At 39.2% G+C, this 17,720-nt stretch overlaps 1 protein-coding gene across 1 annotated transcript in view; it reads right to left on the bottom strand.

Moving 5' to 3' along the window:
* The window catches only part of LOC122810727 (disintegrin and metalloproteinase domain-containing protein 21-like), a 223,159-nt gene that overhangs the window by 19,896 nt on the left and 185,543 nt on the right, over positions 1-17,720 (bottom strand). The window contains exon 2 of the mRNA XM_044082291.1: positions 16,121-16,226. Within this exon, the coding sequence (XP_043938226.1) occupies positions 16,121-16,226 (106 nt within the window). The remainder of the gene's footprint in view (positions 1-16,120; positions 16,227-17,720) is intronic.

The following is a 17,720-nucleotide window of genomic DNA, read 5'->3' on the forward strand; positions in this document are numbered from 1 at the left end:
AGGAAATGTTTTCACTGTTATTCTCAGTATTCAGAAAATAAAGGATTCTGTCCGATAGAAGAAGTGTCCTGCTGGATAAAGTATGCAGTGTGCAACAGATGAATGTAAGCATCTGTGTGGACTCCTTTTAGGACTCCATGGTGATAACTGTAATTCTCAAAGACTAGATAGAGCAAACTCAAGAAAGACTAACTGGCCAAGATTAGGCAAACTATGACTGAAGTGGCTAGGAGCCAGTCATCAAGGTGTGGAAATACCTTGACCTCTTGTAGCCTCTGTTTTGTAGTAACTACAAATATGCAATTGTTAAACATACTGGGGGCTAAGAGCAGCCCAAATGAAAGACTTGGGAAAGTAAAGGTGTGCAAGTAAACTTACCATGACTGTAAATGTTTGAATGATCACCTCTTCAGTAGCCTTAGCTATATGGATTATATCCTGTCAAGGATATAACAGCTGGGCAGCTTCCAAAGCTTCACGGCATCTTCCACATGCCCAAACCATTTGTCAAGTTGAGCTAAGCTGACTAAAAAGAGAAGTTTGGGTGCCAAACCCTTCAGAGCTTCCTTGCCAACAGAGAGAGAGATGCTGAGCCCTGACAGGACAATGCTAGGAAGAATAAAAATAAATGTCCACACCCTGGCATAAACAACACACCAAAAACAAGGAGATTGTAGGGACAGCATGGCTACTGCAGCAGTGATCATTTGAACATCTACTGTTTTGGTAACTTTACTTACAACTGTACTATGTTCATCATATTGATCACTGCTGCATAAGCCTTGTTTATATGGGTAGATTACCCAAGCTTACTACATTTGTGAGGTGGAAGGAGAAGAGTCCATGTGCCCCTGGGGAATGGTCCTAGAAACACCTGATCTAGTCCTAGAGAAGGAATCAAGCTTGTAATGCCCTGTAAAATTATGTATAATGTGCTGCTTTTAGAATACTTCTAGAATCCAACAATTTCCAAACAGCAATAAATGAAGCCAAGGCCCTGGTAGAAAAGGCATTGACCCTGTCTGGAATAGTTTTGTTGTGGTGAGTATAGAAAAACTACACCTTAACCCTATTTAAATAGCTACCTACTATGCACCAACTAAGAACAAGGAAATACAACTTTTTTAACACGAGACAATGTTGGAAAGCTGCAACTAATAAAATCCACACTCTAATCCACACCTACGTTCTGTGTAATACAAACTAAACCTATACAACCCTAAACTGTTTGGTAGAGGAATAAACAAGCAAAACCACAACTGAAACTAGCAAAAAAAGTATACAAAAGTATATATCTCATTAAAGCAATGTCTTCTTTTAAAGGTGCCAAATGAAATCTAGGATTGAGAGGGGAGAGTGAGGAATCATGGGTAGAGGAGATAGAACTCTGGAGTTGAAGTTTTTTGGAAAAGATGACCTTGGATCTTGGCTGGATCTGATATAACCAAAGGTTGAAGCCAGGTGGAAAAGACAACATCAGATCAAAAATAATAGCCTTTGACAACCAGTTAGAAATAGTCTCTTTTGACACCATCTGTCTCTTCTTCTGACCTTCACAAGACATAAACAATTGAGCCAAAGATCTGATAGATTTATTTCTGTCAAGATAGCACCTGAGTTGTCTATGGACATCCAAGGTATGGATTATACTTTCTACTTCATTTTTAGGTTCAAAACTACAAGAAAATCCTAGCCAAGCTAGAATTTTCATTATTAGTCCTTAAAATCTCTTTAAAAGAGGATAATGGGATATATGCAAATAACCCCTTAAGGACATTAGGTGTTTCAGCTATATGGCAGTTCTGAATGCCTGTGACTTTTTTTTTCCATAAGAGATTGCAAGCTCAGATACTCTTCTTGCAGAGGTCAGAGCAATCAGTAAAACAGTTTCCCATGTTAAAAACCTCAAGCCATCCAGATTAACTGGTTCAAATGGAGCAAGTGTTAACATTGCTAACACAGGTTTTAAAGATTTATACAGTGAAAACTCTAGCTTGGCTAGGATTTCCTTGTAGTTTTTTACTAATTGGTTTGGCTGTGTGTCCTGTTCACTCTTATTCATTTTTAGGTTCAGGAAAGAAAAAGGGATGGATAGTTCAGCTTAAGGTAAACCAGGATACCACTTTAGGCATATAAGATGGATTATTTCCCAAAGAAGCCCTGTCATTGTGGAAAATGAGATTGGTTTGACTCATCGTGAGAGCTTGCAAACTCAGATACTCTTCTTGCAAAGATCAGAGCAATCAGTAAAACAGTTTTCCATGTTAAGAGCCTCAAGCTAGCCAGATTAACTGATTTAAATGGAGAAAGTGTTACCATCGTTAAAATCCCAAGGAGGAACCACTGGTACTCTTTGAAGCCTCTTATGGAAAACCTTTTTTAAATATATTTTAACATAAAAATGCACTGAAAGAGGAGTATCTATGGGCAGACATGCTGAAATGGCTGATATATGAGCCTGGATGAAGGAGTAAGAAAAGCCATAGTATAGTAACTCACACAAATAATGTAAAACAGAGAAACACTAGCACTGGATGTGTGCAGTTTATGCTGCTGGTACCAACTATAAAACATTTCCATTTTCTAATATATGATTTTCTTGAAGCAGGTTTCCTTGCCTCCATTAGCACCTACTGCATGTCCTCAGTAAACAGGTGCAGATAGTGAATTAAGACCCTATCATTCAGGCAGTCAGTTGATGTTGATTGGAGTTGGGGTGTATCAAACACTCCTGATCTTTTGTGAATAGATCCATTCTGTGAGGAAACTTGTGGTAATTTCCCTGGCCATTTCCAAAAGAAGGGAGAGCCATGGTTGCCTGGTCCAGAAGGGAGTCATCCCAATGATCTTGAGGGATTCCTTCTGAATTTTTAGAAGTACCCTTAATATCACTGGAAAGGTTGGAAAAGCATAGAGGAATATTTCTGTCCAAATAAAAGAAAAGGCATCTGTCTTCCAGGCCTTCTTGCATGGAGTCCTGGTGCAGAATCTTGCCAGCTAATTGTTCAGGGAGGAGGAAGATAGTCTACTTGAAGAACTGCCCGCAGGTGGATCAAATCTTGGAAGGTCCCCGATCTAGTTTCCAATCATGAGAGTCTCCCTTTGTCATGCTCAGCTTGTCTGCTGCATAATTTTGCTGTGGTGAGATGTAAGAAGCCTGTAGAGTGACATTGTCCTGTGAAGCTATAACCCAAGCTAACATGGCTAGTCTGCAAAGGGTGTAAGAACCGATTCCCCTTTATGCATTGATATACCACTTAACTGTGGCATCTCAGCAAAGGAAAAGCACAAGCCAGCCATCGATCCTTGAAAGCCTGCAGAGGAGTTCTCTCTTCAATGGTAGGAAAGCTTTGAATGGCTTGGCATCAAAACCTATTTTTCAGTCAGTTCAACTCAAGCTGATTAATGGTTTGGGTGCTTGGAAGGTTCCCTGAAGCTTTGGAAGCTGGCCAGTTGTAATAACCTTGGCAGGATATAACCAATATAGCTAAGGCTACTGCAGCAGTGATCAATATGCTAAACATCAAAGATTTTCCTTACCCTGACATCTGATAAAAGTGCAGTTGCATAAGTCCTGTTTATCTGTTACAGTAGTTGTTCATAGAATGTATTGCCTTACCACACTGCGCATCTTCTATCTCTACTCAGCATGCACTATTCTAATGGGAAAAACCACAGGGGGAGACATATTGACACTGGCAACATATAACAGCACTCCTGACTTTCCCTGCACCTAAAAGGTTTTGTTCTACCATGCCTGAAGAAGCCAATGATAAAGCCCCAGAAGATGTGTCTGATCATTCTAACATGCACAGTTTTGGTTCTAATACCACACCAGGGGGCATGGAATTAACAGAAAGTTAGTTTGATAGCCTGTCCAAGGCTGCAACTATTGCAGAGTCACACGCCATAAGCTGAGGCATATTTATTTATTTAATTATTTTTATGTTTTAAGGTGCTCAAGGGGTAGATAGTGGAGGGGGGTGCATATCAGAGTCCATCAAGGTAGGGGACAAAACTAGCCAGATCAATAACAAATACTAGTTGCAAGGTCAACCCAGTACAAAATGGACACATTCCACTATCCTCCCTCCAAATAACACTCTGAAATCTATTTCTACAGGGATACTATACTGAATACCGATCTGAGGAAAAAGATAGCCATTTCAGTTAATCCAGCACACAGCACAAAAACATGTCACAAAGCCCCCCCCCCAGTTTTAATAAAGGCTAGTTGCATCCCCACATGAATAGAAACAGCCTAAAATAACATTAGACAAAGGATTAAATAATAACTTAAGAAAAATTATTGTCAGAAATGTTTAACAAAATGGTGCCAAAATTGTGTTTTAAATTAAAAACTTGTTTAAAATGGTGCATACTTATTTATCTCAAATAATCCTAGCAACAATGAAAAAAACTGAACTGCAAAAAGCAGTAAGTTTTCCTGTCAAAACTTTCAAAAAACATTTTATCAGTGGAAATAACAGTCATGAATTACTCATGGTTCTGGTAGCAGTCAGAGGAACTGCACTAAAAAGGCCTTAGTACAGGCTCATTTATTTTTATTTATTTTATTTTATTTTATTTTACATTTGTTGACCGGGCTAGTCTAGCTGGATACATGTCCATTTTCAGTAGAGGCCCGGGGAGAAAAGCTCCACAATACAAATGGGTAAGTAAAACCAAGTGTTGTTATACATTCAAATAAGAAATATTATACAAAAATTAGGTGTTACAGAGAAAAAACTGGTTCATAAGTATTACTAGCAAAAATACTTTACAATACTGAAAATAAGCAAGCAAGAATATTTTTTTTTTTTAAATTAATGGTGAATATAAAGGTTGAGAAAATAGAAAGTTTTAGTCAGGGTTTGTAAAGGACAGAGCTAATGAGAATTAAGCACAGGTTTTGGCTGCTTCTTGAAGGTTCAAACATAAATACTATACTAACCTAGAAAAAGGTTTGAGGGGGTGAAAAAGGGTAGAGGGAATAATAGTTTAGTCAGGGTTTGTACAAGGACAGAGCCATTGAGACTTAAGCAGAGTTTTTAGCTGCTTCTTGAAAGTGGGTAGAGAAGTAATAGTGGTGAGTTCACTTGGAAGCTTGTTCCAGACAGGTCCAATACAGTTGGCGAACAAACAATCTCCAGCTTTGTTGTTGGATTTATAGGGTGCTGCTAGTAGCTTTGTAGCGGAGCGCAGGGACGATAGATTTTTATAAGGAGTAATAAGGGTACTAAGTATTGTGGTATTAGAAGGTTGATAGAAGATTTTGTGGGTGATGGTAAGTTGCTGTAGTTGTATTTGATTTTGTAGTTCCAGCCAGCCTAGTTGTTTAAGATTAGAGCAATGATGGGTTCTAAAAGGGGCTCCTGTGGCAAATCTTGTAATATTATTATAAGATACAGCTAGTTTATTGAAATTAGATTTTGATAAGTTTGTAACAATAGGTGAGGCATAAAGAAGGGTAGAGAGCAAGTGTGTTTGAGCTAAAGTACTTCTGGCTGGGAAGGGTTTGAGCCTGTAGAGAGATCCAAGTTTTCTGTTGACTGACTTGATGGTTAAGTTAATATGGGCATCAAAGTTGAGATTATGGTCTATTGTGACACCTAAAAGTTTGGTAGTTTAGTCAGGGGATATTATTGTGCCATTGTTCGACATTATATCGAAGGTAAAAGATTTCTGTGATGGTGTAAAAAGTAATAATTTAGTCTTTTTGGGATTTAGTAAGAGGCCATGCTGATAGAACCAATTTTCAGCTGCTGTGAAGACTTGTTGTGTAGTGGTCTGGAGCATAATTGGGGAGGATGCTGAACATATCAGAGTTGAGTCATCGGCATATTGTATACATATGGATTGAGGAAGGGACATATTTAGTTTGTTAATAAAAATAGAAAAGAGGAGAGGTCCCAGTATTGAGCCTTGTGGCACTCCAATTGTGATGGGAAGAAGAGATGATATTTGATTATCCCAAAGAACTGCTTGTTGTCTATTTTCTAAGTAGGATGTAAACCACTGGATAGCTTGACTGTCCAAGGCAAATGATTTAAGGATGTTTAGTAAGAGGGAATGGTTGACCATATCAAAGGCCTTAGAGAGGTCTAAGAATAGTGCTGAGGACAGCAGGTTGTTGTTCCGATTTTTATTAATATGGTCTGTGAATGACAAGAGTGCTGTAGTAGTGCTATGATAGGGTCTAAAACCATGTTGGCAGTCTGCTAGTAGGTTGTTTTTGAGAAGATGGTCAAGTAGTTGACGATGTATACATCTTTCCAAGATTTTAGCTAAAGGAGAAAGTAAGGCTATGGGACGAAAGTTAGGGAGATCGAAAGAGTTACCGCCCTTGTGAAGAGGAATGATATGAGAGACTTTCCAGAGGGTTGGAATAAAGCCCTCAGTTATGGTTCGATTAACTAAGATGGAGACTGGAAGGGCAATTACTTTGGCTGCAATTTGTAGGTATTCAGCTGGGAGGAGGTCAGCTGAGGGGGTACAAGGTTTGAGTTTGGTAAGAAGAGTAAAGATAAGATCAGTTGACACTGGTTGCAGTTTGAAAGAGGGGGGATTTTTGTTGAGGCAATAAGGTGTTGGCGTGGACTGTGGAGATAAAGTTAAAGCAAGAGAGGTGACAGTGTCTGAGAAAAATTTGTTGAAAGTATCAGCGATTTGGTTAGGTGTGCTCTGAGTGAGGATAGAAGGAGTGGGTGTTTTAGAGTTACCTGGATGTAGTAGTTTATTGATACTTGTCCAGAATTTGTGAGGGTTTTGGTGTTGGGTATGTTGGAATTTCCAATAATAATTTCTTTTATCAAGGAATATAAGTTTCTTTGTTGCATTCCTAAGTTGTTTAAAGGTTTGGTGGTCAGCTGGGTTTTTAGTACTATGTCATTTGGCCCAGGTTCTATTTCTATGCAACATTTTTTGTTTGGTTTCTTTTGTTAGCCAAGGAGCAGGCTTTGCTTTGGTTTTAATTAATCTAGTACGGGCATGGAGGTTGAGGATTTGAAGGAATTTGTTGTTAAAGTATGAGACTGCATCGTCTAGAGGTAAGTATTTTAGGGGAGACCAATTGCATGCTTTGAGTTCTAATTTGAAGTTAGTTTGGTTGAAATTGCTTTTGTTCCTGCTAGTTCTAACTTGAGTATTATTGGAGATGGGGATTTTTTGTCTGGTGATAAAAGTGATTAAATGGTCACTGATATTATCAGGTAGTGTGCCTGTAGTATAAATCATAGAGCTGCTATTGACTAGAATCCAGTCAAGGATGCTTTGTTTGGAGCTGGTTTTGTTAATTCGAGTGGGGACAGTAATGGTTTGATTAAAGCCATAGAGGTTTATGTGAGAAGTGGGTTTTTGGACATTTACCAATTGGCATAAAACACATTAACCAGGTTAAAAACTGCACAGAAACCGAATCGGCTAACAGTATAACTCTTACACCGAAAGAGAAATAAAATTCAAAGAACATACAAATTTCCCATAAGAACAAGCAGGGAAATCAGTACAATACATAGGTTCATAGGTGTGTACTAGACTAATGGCCCTGGGGCCTTTAAAAGCCTAACCATAGGATTACCCTGGCATAGTGCCACCTGACCTTAGTTCCCAGCGCCTCTGTCGATTAGAGCCACTGGTGTTATCCCCGGGGTGAATTTTCTGTTTCCCATCCACTCATCAAGATGAGTGGATGGGAAACATAGTTCACATACAGAAAGAAAAAGCTAGAGGGAAGAATAAAAGCCCCCAAAAAGGTTTCTTATCTGACTTCAGTACCTGAAGTAAACCAAAGGAGAACAGCTGTCTTCTAAGAGAGCCTTCTGTTGCTCTGGCACTAGAAAAAAAGAGTCCAGTCAGTGGGTTTGAAGAGTGGTCCTTCACACCAACAGACAGGCAGTAGGAGGAGCTCTGAGCTTTGACAGACTGCCAGATGGAAGGTAGTAGGACACTACTACCTATATGTCAGTAAGACAGTGTGCTTGTTGAACATCAGGATACATCTTCTTCTCTAAAAGGCATTGTAGGAGAAGGCCCTGATGCTATCTTGACTGGAAGTTTATGAACCCCACAAAGGGGAAGTGCAGAGGAAGACTCTTCAGTCCTTAGAATTAGGACATAGAGAGGATTCCTAGGTTAATCTACAGTATCTTTTTCAGCTTTGTCAGAGTTGTATGTTTTCTGGCATGTTCCTTCTCTGTACACCTCTCCTCTATTCAGCTTCTCGGCCTTACCCTAAGCAGCACAGATAAGTTGACCTCAAAAGGCAGGTTAAGGTCAAATACCTATCTCAAACTGGCATTAAGTCCAAAAGCTTATTTCCCCATTATTTCCAGTAACTGGTGTGAAAGATGCAGATATCTCACAATCCTCATTGAAGTGCTGCTCACACAGACAGAGCACACACACACACACACACACACACACACACACACACACACACACACACACACACACACACACACACACACACACACACACACACACACACACACACACACACACACACACAAGTGCCTATACTGTGGTGTGATTTTAAGCCCACATTTGCATTTTCAAAATGCTTTGCTAGTACGTAAACGACAGTGGAAAAAAAAAGTTTTGCAAGAAATAAACCTGCTACACAATTTCCACACTTTCTAGTGATTGTATAGACAAAAAGGCTATAAGAAACCTAACAAAACAAACCCTTTTTTTGTAAACATGAGACAGAAAAAAACTATCTAAACAGTCATTTAGCTAACAATTTTAAAGAACCAGAAGGCGGTATTAACTGTTAAAGCAAGAGGAGACACCTCATGATGAAGAAAGGAATATAATGGGAAAAGTCCAGTTGTGCAAGTCCTACTTACCTGTAACAGTGGATGTTCGAAATCCTCACTGTCTCTGTGGAATTTTGGGTTATCTGTCAAGGTAACCCAATACTATCCAGCTTTCAAAAGCTCAGACTTCTCTCTCTCTCTCTCTCTCTCTCTCAACAACCGAGTCAAAGAGGTTAAAACCCACCACAACTATGCACAATAAGGGGGGGTGGGTGGAGAGTGGGTACTTCCAGTGTGGCAGTGAGAAATTTGAACATCTATTAAAGGTAAGTTTGACCTGTGAAACTCTACTTTGTTTATCATTTCCAGCACCTCAGTGGTATTTTGGGTAGATTCCCAAAGCTTACCCTATCTGGGGGGGGTGGAAGGATGAGGATCTTGGAGCCCCTGCAGAATGGTCCTAGCAAAGCTTGCTTGGAACATTGAAAAAAAATCCAGTTTGTAGTGCTTTGTAAAAGTATGAACACAAGACAAGGCTGCAGCCTTTAGAATGCTTGTAGAGTCCCACCCCTTTCCAATATGCCATCAAAAAGGATGATGCCCTAGTCTAGTGTGCCTTAATTTTGCCTGCATGACATTATACCATGGTGGAAGTAACAGAAAACAATAGCAGAGGAGAATCATCATGCAATAGTTTGTGTAGACATAGGCTGAGTTTTCTAAGCTTCAATACAGGAGGCAAATATCTGCTCAGCATTTCTAAAGGGCTTTATGCACATCCAAGGTATGTAGAATCTTTTCTCACTTGTTTTTTGTATCAGGATAAAACACTGGGAGATTGATGGCTTGATTGAAGATAAATTTAGAAACAACTTTAGACGAGTGATGGATTAGTGTCTAGCACAACCCTGTCTTTGAAAAAATCAGATAGTGTTGGCCCACCATGAGAACATGCAACTCACAGACTCACCCTGCAGATGTCAGAAAAATGTGTAAATGGTCTTTCAAGTAATGAACTGTAAATCAGCCTGGGATGCAGGTTCAAAAGCAGGTAAGGTCAATTTTTTAAGAACAAATCTGAGATCTAAGGGAGGAGGAATTTATTTTTGAGGGGGTCACACAAGTAACACTCCTTTCTTAAAGTCTTTGACCACAAAAAGAGATGAAAGAGGGGGATCCATCAGCAGACAAGCTGAGATGGACGCAAGATGCACTTTGATACAAGCATATGACAAGCCATATAAGTAGCTCACACAAATATTTCAAAATCAGAGGGCTCAAAACCCTTTTAGGGACCTCAGTTATTGGCTTGGAACCATCTTAGAAAGCCACTTCCACTTGTAAACATAAGATTTTCTAGATGCAGGTTTTCTTGCATCCATAAATACCTGCTGCATATCCTCATGGAACAAGTGCCTAAAAGGTATCAAAATAGAATCATCCAGGCTGTCAGTTGCTATTCATCTAAGCTCGGGTGTGCCATTCACACCTGAAGCTTTGTGAGCAGATCAAATATGTGAGGAATCTTGTGCTAATTGCCATTCGCCATTTCCATTAAAGTGGAAAACCAATACTGCCATGGCCAAAAGGGGATTACCATATTGATCTTTGGCAATTATTTCTGTATCTTTAGAAGTACCTTGGGAATTTCATTTATTTATTTAGTTTTATTTACCGGAGTAGTACACTGATCACACTAGACCATTTGCATCTACAGCCCAGGTGAAAAAATACACAAAAAATAAAACAGAACAAATTCACAAACATAGAGTAATCAAAATTCACAAACAAAGAGAAATTACTGGAAAGAGCAGAATACATACAAGTACATTCCTGACCATGGAAATGATACAGCATCTGTCTTCCAAACATGACAGCAAGGATGCCATGAACAGAACTCTTTCAGTTGTATGTTCTGAAATTAGCTGACTAGATTTACTTGAAGAGTTCCTCACATCTGGATGAAGCCCTAAAAGACATGTATATGAAGCTTCCACTTGTGAAGGTCTGTCCACGATGTGCTTAGTGTGTCTACCACTGTGTTTTTCTGTGAAGGAATGTATGAGGCTTGAAGAGTCAGAGAATGTTGTAGAGTCAGGTCTCAGGCCATCATTGCCAACCAACAAGGAGGGTATGACCTTGTACTCCTTCAGGTACCACATCATCGTAGTGTTGCCTGTGACCACTAGAAGGGGACCTGGAGTCCATAATTGGTGAAGAACTTTTAAGGCATGAATCAATGCCAACATCTCTTTTACATTTACATACTTTGGTGTACCCTCAGGATCCCACAAGCCTTGCACTTCAACTACCATGGACACTGCTCCCCATACAAAATCTGAACAGTCCATCAGGACACACTGGACTGGGGTCTGATAGTTGGTCCCTCCACCACTGTACTTCCTGTTCCACAGATCCTAGTACAGGTACCTGGAAATCCAAGGGATGAAGGTGCTGGGCCCAACAATTCTTCAAGTACCAATACAGTTTTCCCATGTGTAGTCTGGCTAGAGGTATTGTGATCATTGAAGCCTTGAGGCCTACAATTATGAGGAACTCTCTTGCTGAGGTCACATATAAAAGAGATAAATCTAAAAAAATGCCCTGATGTGTCAGAACTGTGTCTTCTGGCAGGAAGACCATCCTTTTTACTGTGCCTATCCAGCAATCAAGGAGCACACATCATTGACAGGGTGTGAGGAAGGATGTCTAGAGGTTTGATTTGAAACTCAGGTGGGGAAAGGAGGGAAGCAACCTTATCAAAAAACTCCAAAACTAGGAAAAAAAATCTGCAGAAATCAGCAAGTCATCTAAATTTCAGAAATTTTACAAAGGTGTTTTGAAATGACAAATCTAGGATATGGCTCCAACAGTGTACCGTTTTTGGTACCAGAAAGATTCAGGAGTAAAAACCTTTGACTTTGTGTATCACCAACACTGGTTCTCTGACCCCACATTCTACCATGTGATGGAGTGGTATTCGTTTCAAATGTCGGGACCAGCTAGATCAAGTCCTGAAACATGGAGATTCAATGGCCAAAAAACAGATTAATATATACTAAGTCTGCGATGGCCCTTTCTCTTTCCTCCACGATATAGGGATCTCAGAGCTGATATATTTAAGTTTGGGGATGTGGAGGACTTTCCCCTCACATTGGAGATGCAGGGAGGATGCCCCCCCCCACAAAAAAAAGGTTTGAAAGAGCAGAAGAAAAGAGTGATCTTTGATATTCACTTTTCTCCTGTAGTTTCAGTCTTTTTTTTCCAGCTTGTCAGCACTTGGCATTTAGAATACCAGCATTTCAACAGTGAGCTGAGGGATGACTGGAGGAAACAGCTCTGTCTGATCTAAGGGATGTGGGGAATTTCCCTAAAAGGGAATAGGATTTTATATCCACTGTCAAGTGTCTGTGACTATTTGCGACCAAGCTGCAGGGATAATACAGAGCAAGAGGGAAGGAGAAAGAGAAGAAAGGGCAAGGGGTTAGGGATGATATCTGATTTAGCATAGTTATTCCTTTGCAGGGGTTGACTCCGTTTCAGAAAGGAACTCCTCTTCCTTTGTTTTTCAAGAATTATCTTTTCTTTTGGATCTCAGACGCCTTGTTTGGGGAGAACATATATACATGAAATATTCTAGATACCCAATACATTAATTTGCCTCTATTGTCCCACTCTTTGAGAATCTGTGTAACACAGTGCCCAAACAGCAATTCAGAACTTAAAGGTGCATTCAAAATTTTGGCTTTTAAATCACCCGAGAAGTTCTGATTATGTAACCAACATTAATACAACACAAGAAGCAGCATCTCTCAAGATGGTATTTGTACATTTAAGCATACCTCTGAAAGCAGGATTCAAAACCTGAGTCAAATTAGAAACAATTTCATTCATATAAAACTTTTGTTCTGCATGTATGGCTGCAACAAAATTATCCAAACTGTACACACACTGTAACATAAACTTCCACAAATAACATTGATAATTTAACATTCCAAAGGTTGGATTACTACATGAGATATTCTTTTGCCCTGAAGATCTAACCATTTCCTCTCTTTATCATGTGGTGTTGGATTTAGATGAAGCCAAGGACATTTTAGCTGAGCAGACAACTGGGGGAGTCTGCAGTTAGGTCAGTAGTCAGACAGGAAAAGAGCCCTCTCATATCTGAGGAGACCCTATATTTTCTTTGAGCTTTTTAGGGACTGCTGGAATAGATACAGATGTCTTGCAGGGAGCTTTATTAGGGTGATAGCCACATAATTGGGCATATTGTCCTCTATAATGTTATATACCCTGCCAGCTCTTGGGTGGATCCTGACTGTTCTGAATCATAAACATCACTAAATCTTAGCAATCATCTGTGGAAAAGTGAACACTTGTTTGGACTTAAGCTCAGGTTCACTTCAGAAGAATTAGTGTGACGGGGCTCAACTAGGTGTCAACTAGGAAATCACTATTGTCCTCATCAGACTCCTCATTATTCTCTGAAACAACATAAAGGTATCTAGTCAAACTTGCACAAGAGCCATGTATGGGAACACAACTACTAGAATTAGCTGTCTGCAAAACACTCCTAGCCAAGGAAACTATATCAGCCTTATAAACAGTTATATTCTGATTGTCAGCTGTATGATAAAGCTTCTGTTTCTTTTACTCGGGAACTTCACTACTAGATAAAATACCTGGGGATAGACTATTATGTTTGTCAAGATCCTTCTTACTCCAGACTATTCCAGCACCTAAAGGTTTGGTTTTCCCATACCTGAACCAGGTCTGGAACAGTCTGGAGGATGTGTCTAACCCCCATTCCACTGTGGTCAGCAAAGCTACACTAGAGGTAGACAGGGCAAAAGGTAAGTGGTCTGCATGCCAAGCATTAGTCCCAACAGAATCACTAACCGTAGGCTAAGGCATATTTTCATTTTTTTTTTCAGGTTCATCCAGTTTTGATGAGGGATACCAGAGTTAAGATCCAACAGGTCAGTGGAGATAGCATCAGCCAGAATAATAAAAACTGTGCTATTATAAAATAACAGTTTGAAATGAGTTCATAATTTTTTTTACAACTGACACAATTTAAAGAATTTCCAGTACACAAAGTCCAAACACTAAAACAACCAATGTGCCAAACCAGTGTTAAAAAATTGCTCCACACACTTTAACCACATTAAACTGTAATAAAATAACACTTAACAGCAATTTAATCTTTCTTGTCAGAGAAAGTAAAAACATTTCCACTACATTCAAATAACTTAATTCATGACAAAATCATGATCTGATATTAAGAACATACAGAGCAGAGTCATACGTATAGTAAATAATATATAACTGCTGAAAAAAGCAAGTTCTGGAATATTTTCCTGTCGAATTACAATACAACAGAATAACAACAGTAAAGACAGGCACAATTAACTTGCAGCTCTGACCATAAAGGACAGCCCCTAGTATCTAACAGCATACACACACACTGCACTTCTGAAAGAAACACTGAACATTTTTTCAGCAATAGTAGAAAGAAGATTTATCAAAGATAAAAGCCATTTCATTACTGCTACAAGCAGAAATTTCCACAAGAATTACTGTAAACACTAACTGAAATAAAATATTAAAATAAATATAAATAAACTTAAAAACAGAAATTGAACAATACATGACAATAAAATGAGAAGAAGGGCCCCAAATGGGACTTACCTGAACAGTGAACTGGAAAAATTAGTACTGGATCCTGTCAAGTGTCAGAGTACTTTCTTCTTTGGATATCAGAAAAAGACGGAATACTCACTTCCTGTGACATCTGAAGGCTTCCTCTCAGGATATAATCAGCCAGTCAACTGTCACAGGAAGAGAAAGAGGGGGAGTCTGAGCTTTTGAAAGTTGGCTAGTACTGGGTTACCTTACCAAATAGCCCAAAATGTGACTGAGGCATTGGCAATGATCAGCATTAATAATGACAATGAGTGTACTGCATTGAGAGTTGTCTAAAATCTGGAAATAAGTAAAATAAACAAATAAAATGTTACAAGAGAACAAACTACAATGTTTTAGTGAAAACATAAAATAAATGCCCAAACTAGTCTAAGGTCTTTTCTCTGATATGTGCACTAAAGCATGGCAGGAGAGTTTTAAAGAGAAAGCTTGTTTGCAGAAGTCTCTAGATAAAACAGAAGAGTCAATAATCTGGGAAAGTTCCAGATGCTGATCTGCCTATGCCCTGCTAGTATCAGTCCTAATTTTTGACAAGAATGAACCTCTTTACCTAATATCCCTTAATTAATTGCTAGAACATGTCATGAAAATAAATCTGAATATTTTTAAGATGTACCCCATGATTCACTAAAATCATCACCACTCACACTAACTGCACAAAGAAGGTTCGACAGTTTGAGTGACATTGTGAAGATGTGATTCTGAGACAAGTATGGCTGCAATGAGACAAACCTCTTTAACATCTCATTACCATGCCTCTAAATTGAACACTAGGGCTATTGGACCTGACCACTCTAGAATTCTCCCTAACAGTCCACACATCTTGCTAGCAAATGTACCATCTTTCACACACTCACAGACACATACACATTCACACATACATATATTCAGACTCTTGATTCCTTACCTAACTCTCCAGTGTGACCATCCAGGCAGACACACACACACACACACACACACACACACACACACACACACACACACACACACACACACACGCACACACACAATTCCTGCAGCCTCATTAATCCCATTACAGACAAGAATGCACTTGTCCACACACATACATACTTTGACATGTACCCCCACCCTCACAGTTTTGCTGAACATACACTATGAGTACTCCTGTAGGACTGAATGGGTGAATACCATGTTTTACGGTGGTCACTTTTTCCTCTGAGAATATAATTTTATTCAGCCAAGAAATTTTGAACAGATCAAGAACTGCAGACATTTCTGGGGAGATCACCTGGTTAATTAACATTAGCCACTCTGCATTTGTATGCAACTTCACCTGTGAGACTGCTCTCCACATCAAGGTCCCTGTGAGGGGAAAACCTCACTAGTAGAGCAGTCTATAAGTAGCAAAGACTTATTGTGATGTGGAAACCTGATTTAAAACTTCCACATCGCACCTTTTTGAAGTCCAGAAACCCAAAAATAATCCAAAGCAATAAGGATTAAGAGCATTGCCTTCCTGGAAATGATCAAATCTAAACAGTTCATTTTTTCTGAATCAATCCATGTGATTTTTAAAAAGGATACTATCAAAAGAGTCATGATGCAACATAACAATATTCTAAATAGTAAAACAGTAAACTGCACATCCAAAAGCAAATAAGTCTTAATGTTAAAAGAAAAGGAGCATTTACCTGTTCTCACATGAAATGAAGTTGTTATCCAACCTGCCACAATGTCCATATGTATTGGTGAGTTTATTTAATCGTTCATAACAGCTGTCTGATGCACTAGCAGAACCTGCAAAAATGCAAAGTTGATAGAAGAAATGCTGTGTAAGTGCAAAGTACTTTCTGTAAGTAAACTTATAACAATAAATGTTTGAGTAGGTTACTTTTGCAGTAGTTTAAGCTACATAGGACATCCTGCCAAGGATAAAACTGGCCAGCTTACAAAATTTTAGGACACCTTCCATGCACTCTAGCCACTACACAGCTCGAGAAAACTGGGATAAAACCATTGGCTAGGATGTCCAAACTTCAAAGCCTTCTTGACTCAGAACAGGGAGGTTAGATCCCTGACAGCTTAAAAGCAAAGTGCATAAATTTACACCCTTACAAAAAGCAAAGAAACAAAATAAGTGGGCAGGAGGGAGGGGAGGAAGAAGAATGAGAGTCCAGGAGCCCCTAGTGTTAGTAAACACTGCTCTGGACCTAGATAAAGGATCTCAAAGGTAGTTAGGCTCATGGGCAGTTACTAGGCATGTGGTCCAAGACACTATTGTGGAACCCAGTCCGAAGTCCCAATTGCCCCCAAAGCACTGTCTGGATAAGTGACTTGCTCATGGTCATACAGTAGTCAAATGAAGGTGGAGAGATTCAAACCTTGCACGTTTGGCACAAGAAATGAGAGCTTTATTCCTCTGTGCTAACTACCAGATTTAAAGAAGATGGCTCATATATTGCTCCCATTTACCACAGTTAATTTACTTCCTTTATACTACAACTACTGTGGTTCATAGTTAGGTAGTAGACTTGCAGTCCAGGGGACCTTTGAGGAGCCTAGCCCAAATTTCAACTTGTCCAGAAGCACTATCTTAAGTGACTTGCTCAAGGTCACACAGTAGGCAAATAAGGACTGAATCAAAGCCTGTACTACATAAACTGCAGCTCACAGTCTTAAACCACTGTACCAACTGCCAGACTAAATCTAGTTTGCTGTTCTATGTAACGGAGTGCCCAGAAGACTAAGGTGTTGTCTGTGGTATGTTTCTAGAGTCTACCGCTTTCCATAAACCTAATGAAGTAGTCATATCCCTGGTAGTGTGGCCCTTGACATTGCCTGGAAGAGTTTTGTTATGGTGAAACTAATAAAAAGCAATATCATGAGACAACCATTTAGAAATTATCTGTTTTGACATTGATTATTTTTCTTTCCTTCTCAGGAAATAAACATCTGATCAATAACCCTGAATGGTTTTGTCCCGTCAATGTAGTGTCTGAGTTGCCTATGGACATCCAAAGAGTGTAAATTTATTTTCATTTATTTTTTCAGCTCTGGAAAAAAAAAACAGGAAGCTGAATGGAGTGGCTAATTATAACTCTGAGACAATCTAGGCATAAAGGAATGATTTGTTCACAAATTATCCTATCTTTGAGAAAAAAAAAAAGATAGGGATGACTCATCATAACAGCTTGCAACTTTGATACCCAAAATCACACTGTTTTCCAAAATAAAAACTTCAATCATCCTTATGAGCAGGTTCAAAGGGAAAATGCAAAATTTCCCTGTACA

Source organism: Protopterus annectens, chromosome 9.part0 (assembly GCF_019279795.1).
Source record: "Protopterus annectens isolate FY-2018-M chromosome 9.part0, PAN1.0, whole genome shotgun sequence".
Classification (NCBI taxonomy): Eukaryota; Metazoa; Chordata; order Ceratodontiformes; family Protopteridae; genus Protopterus; species Protopterus annectens.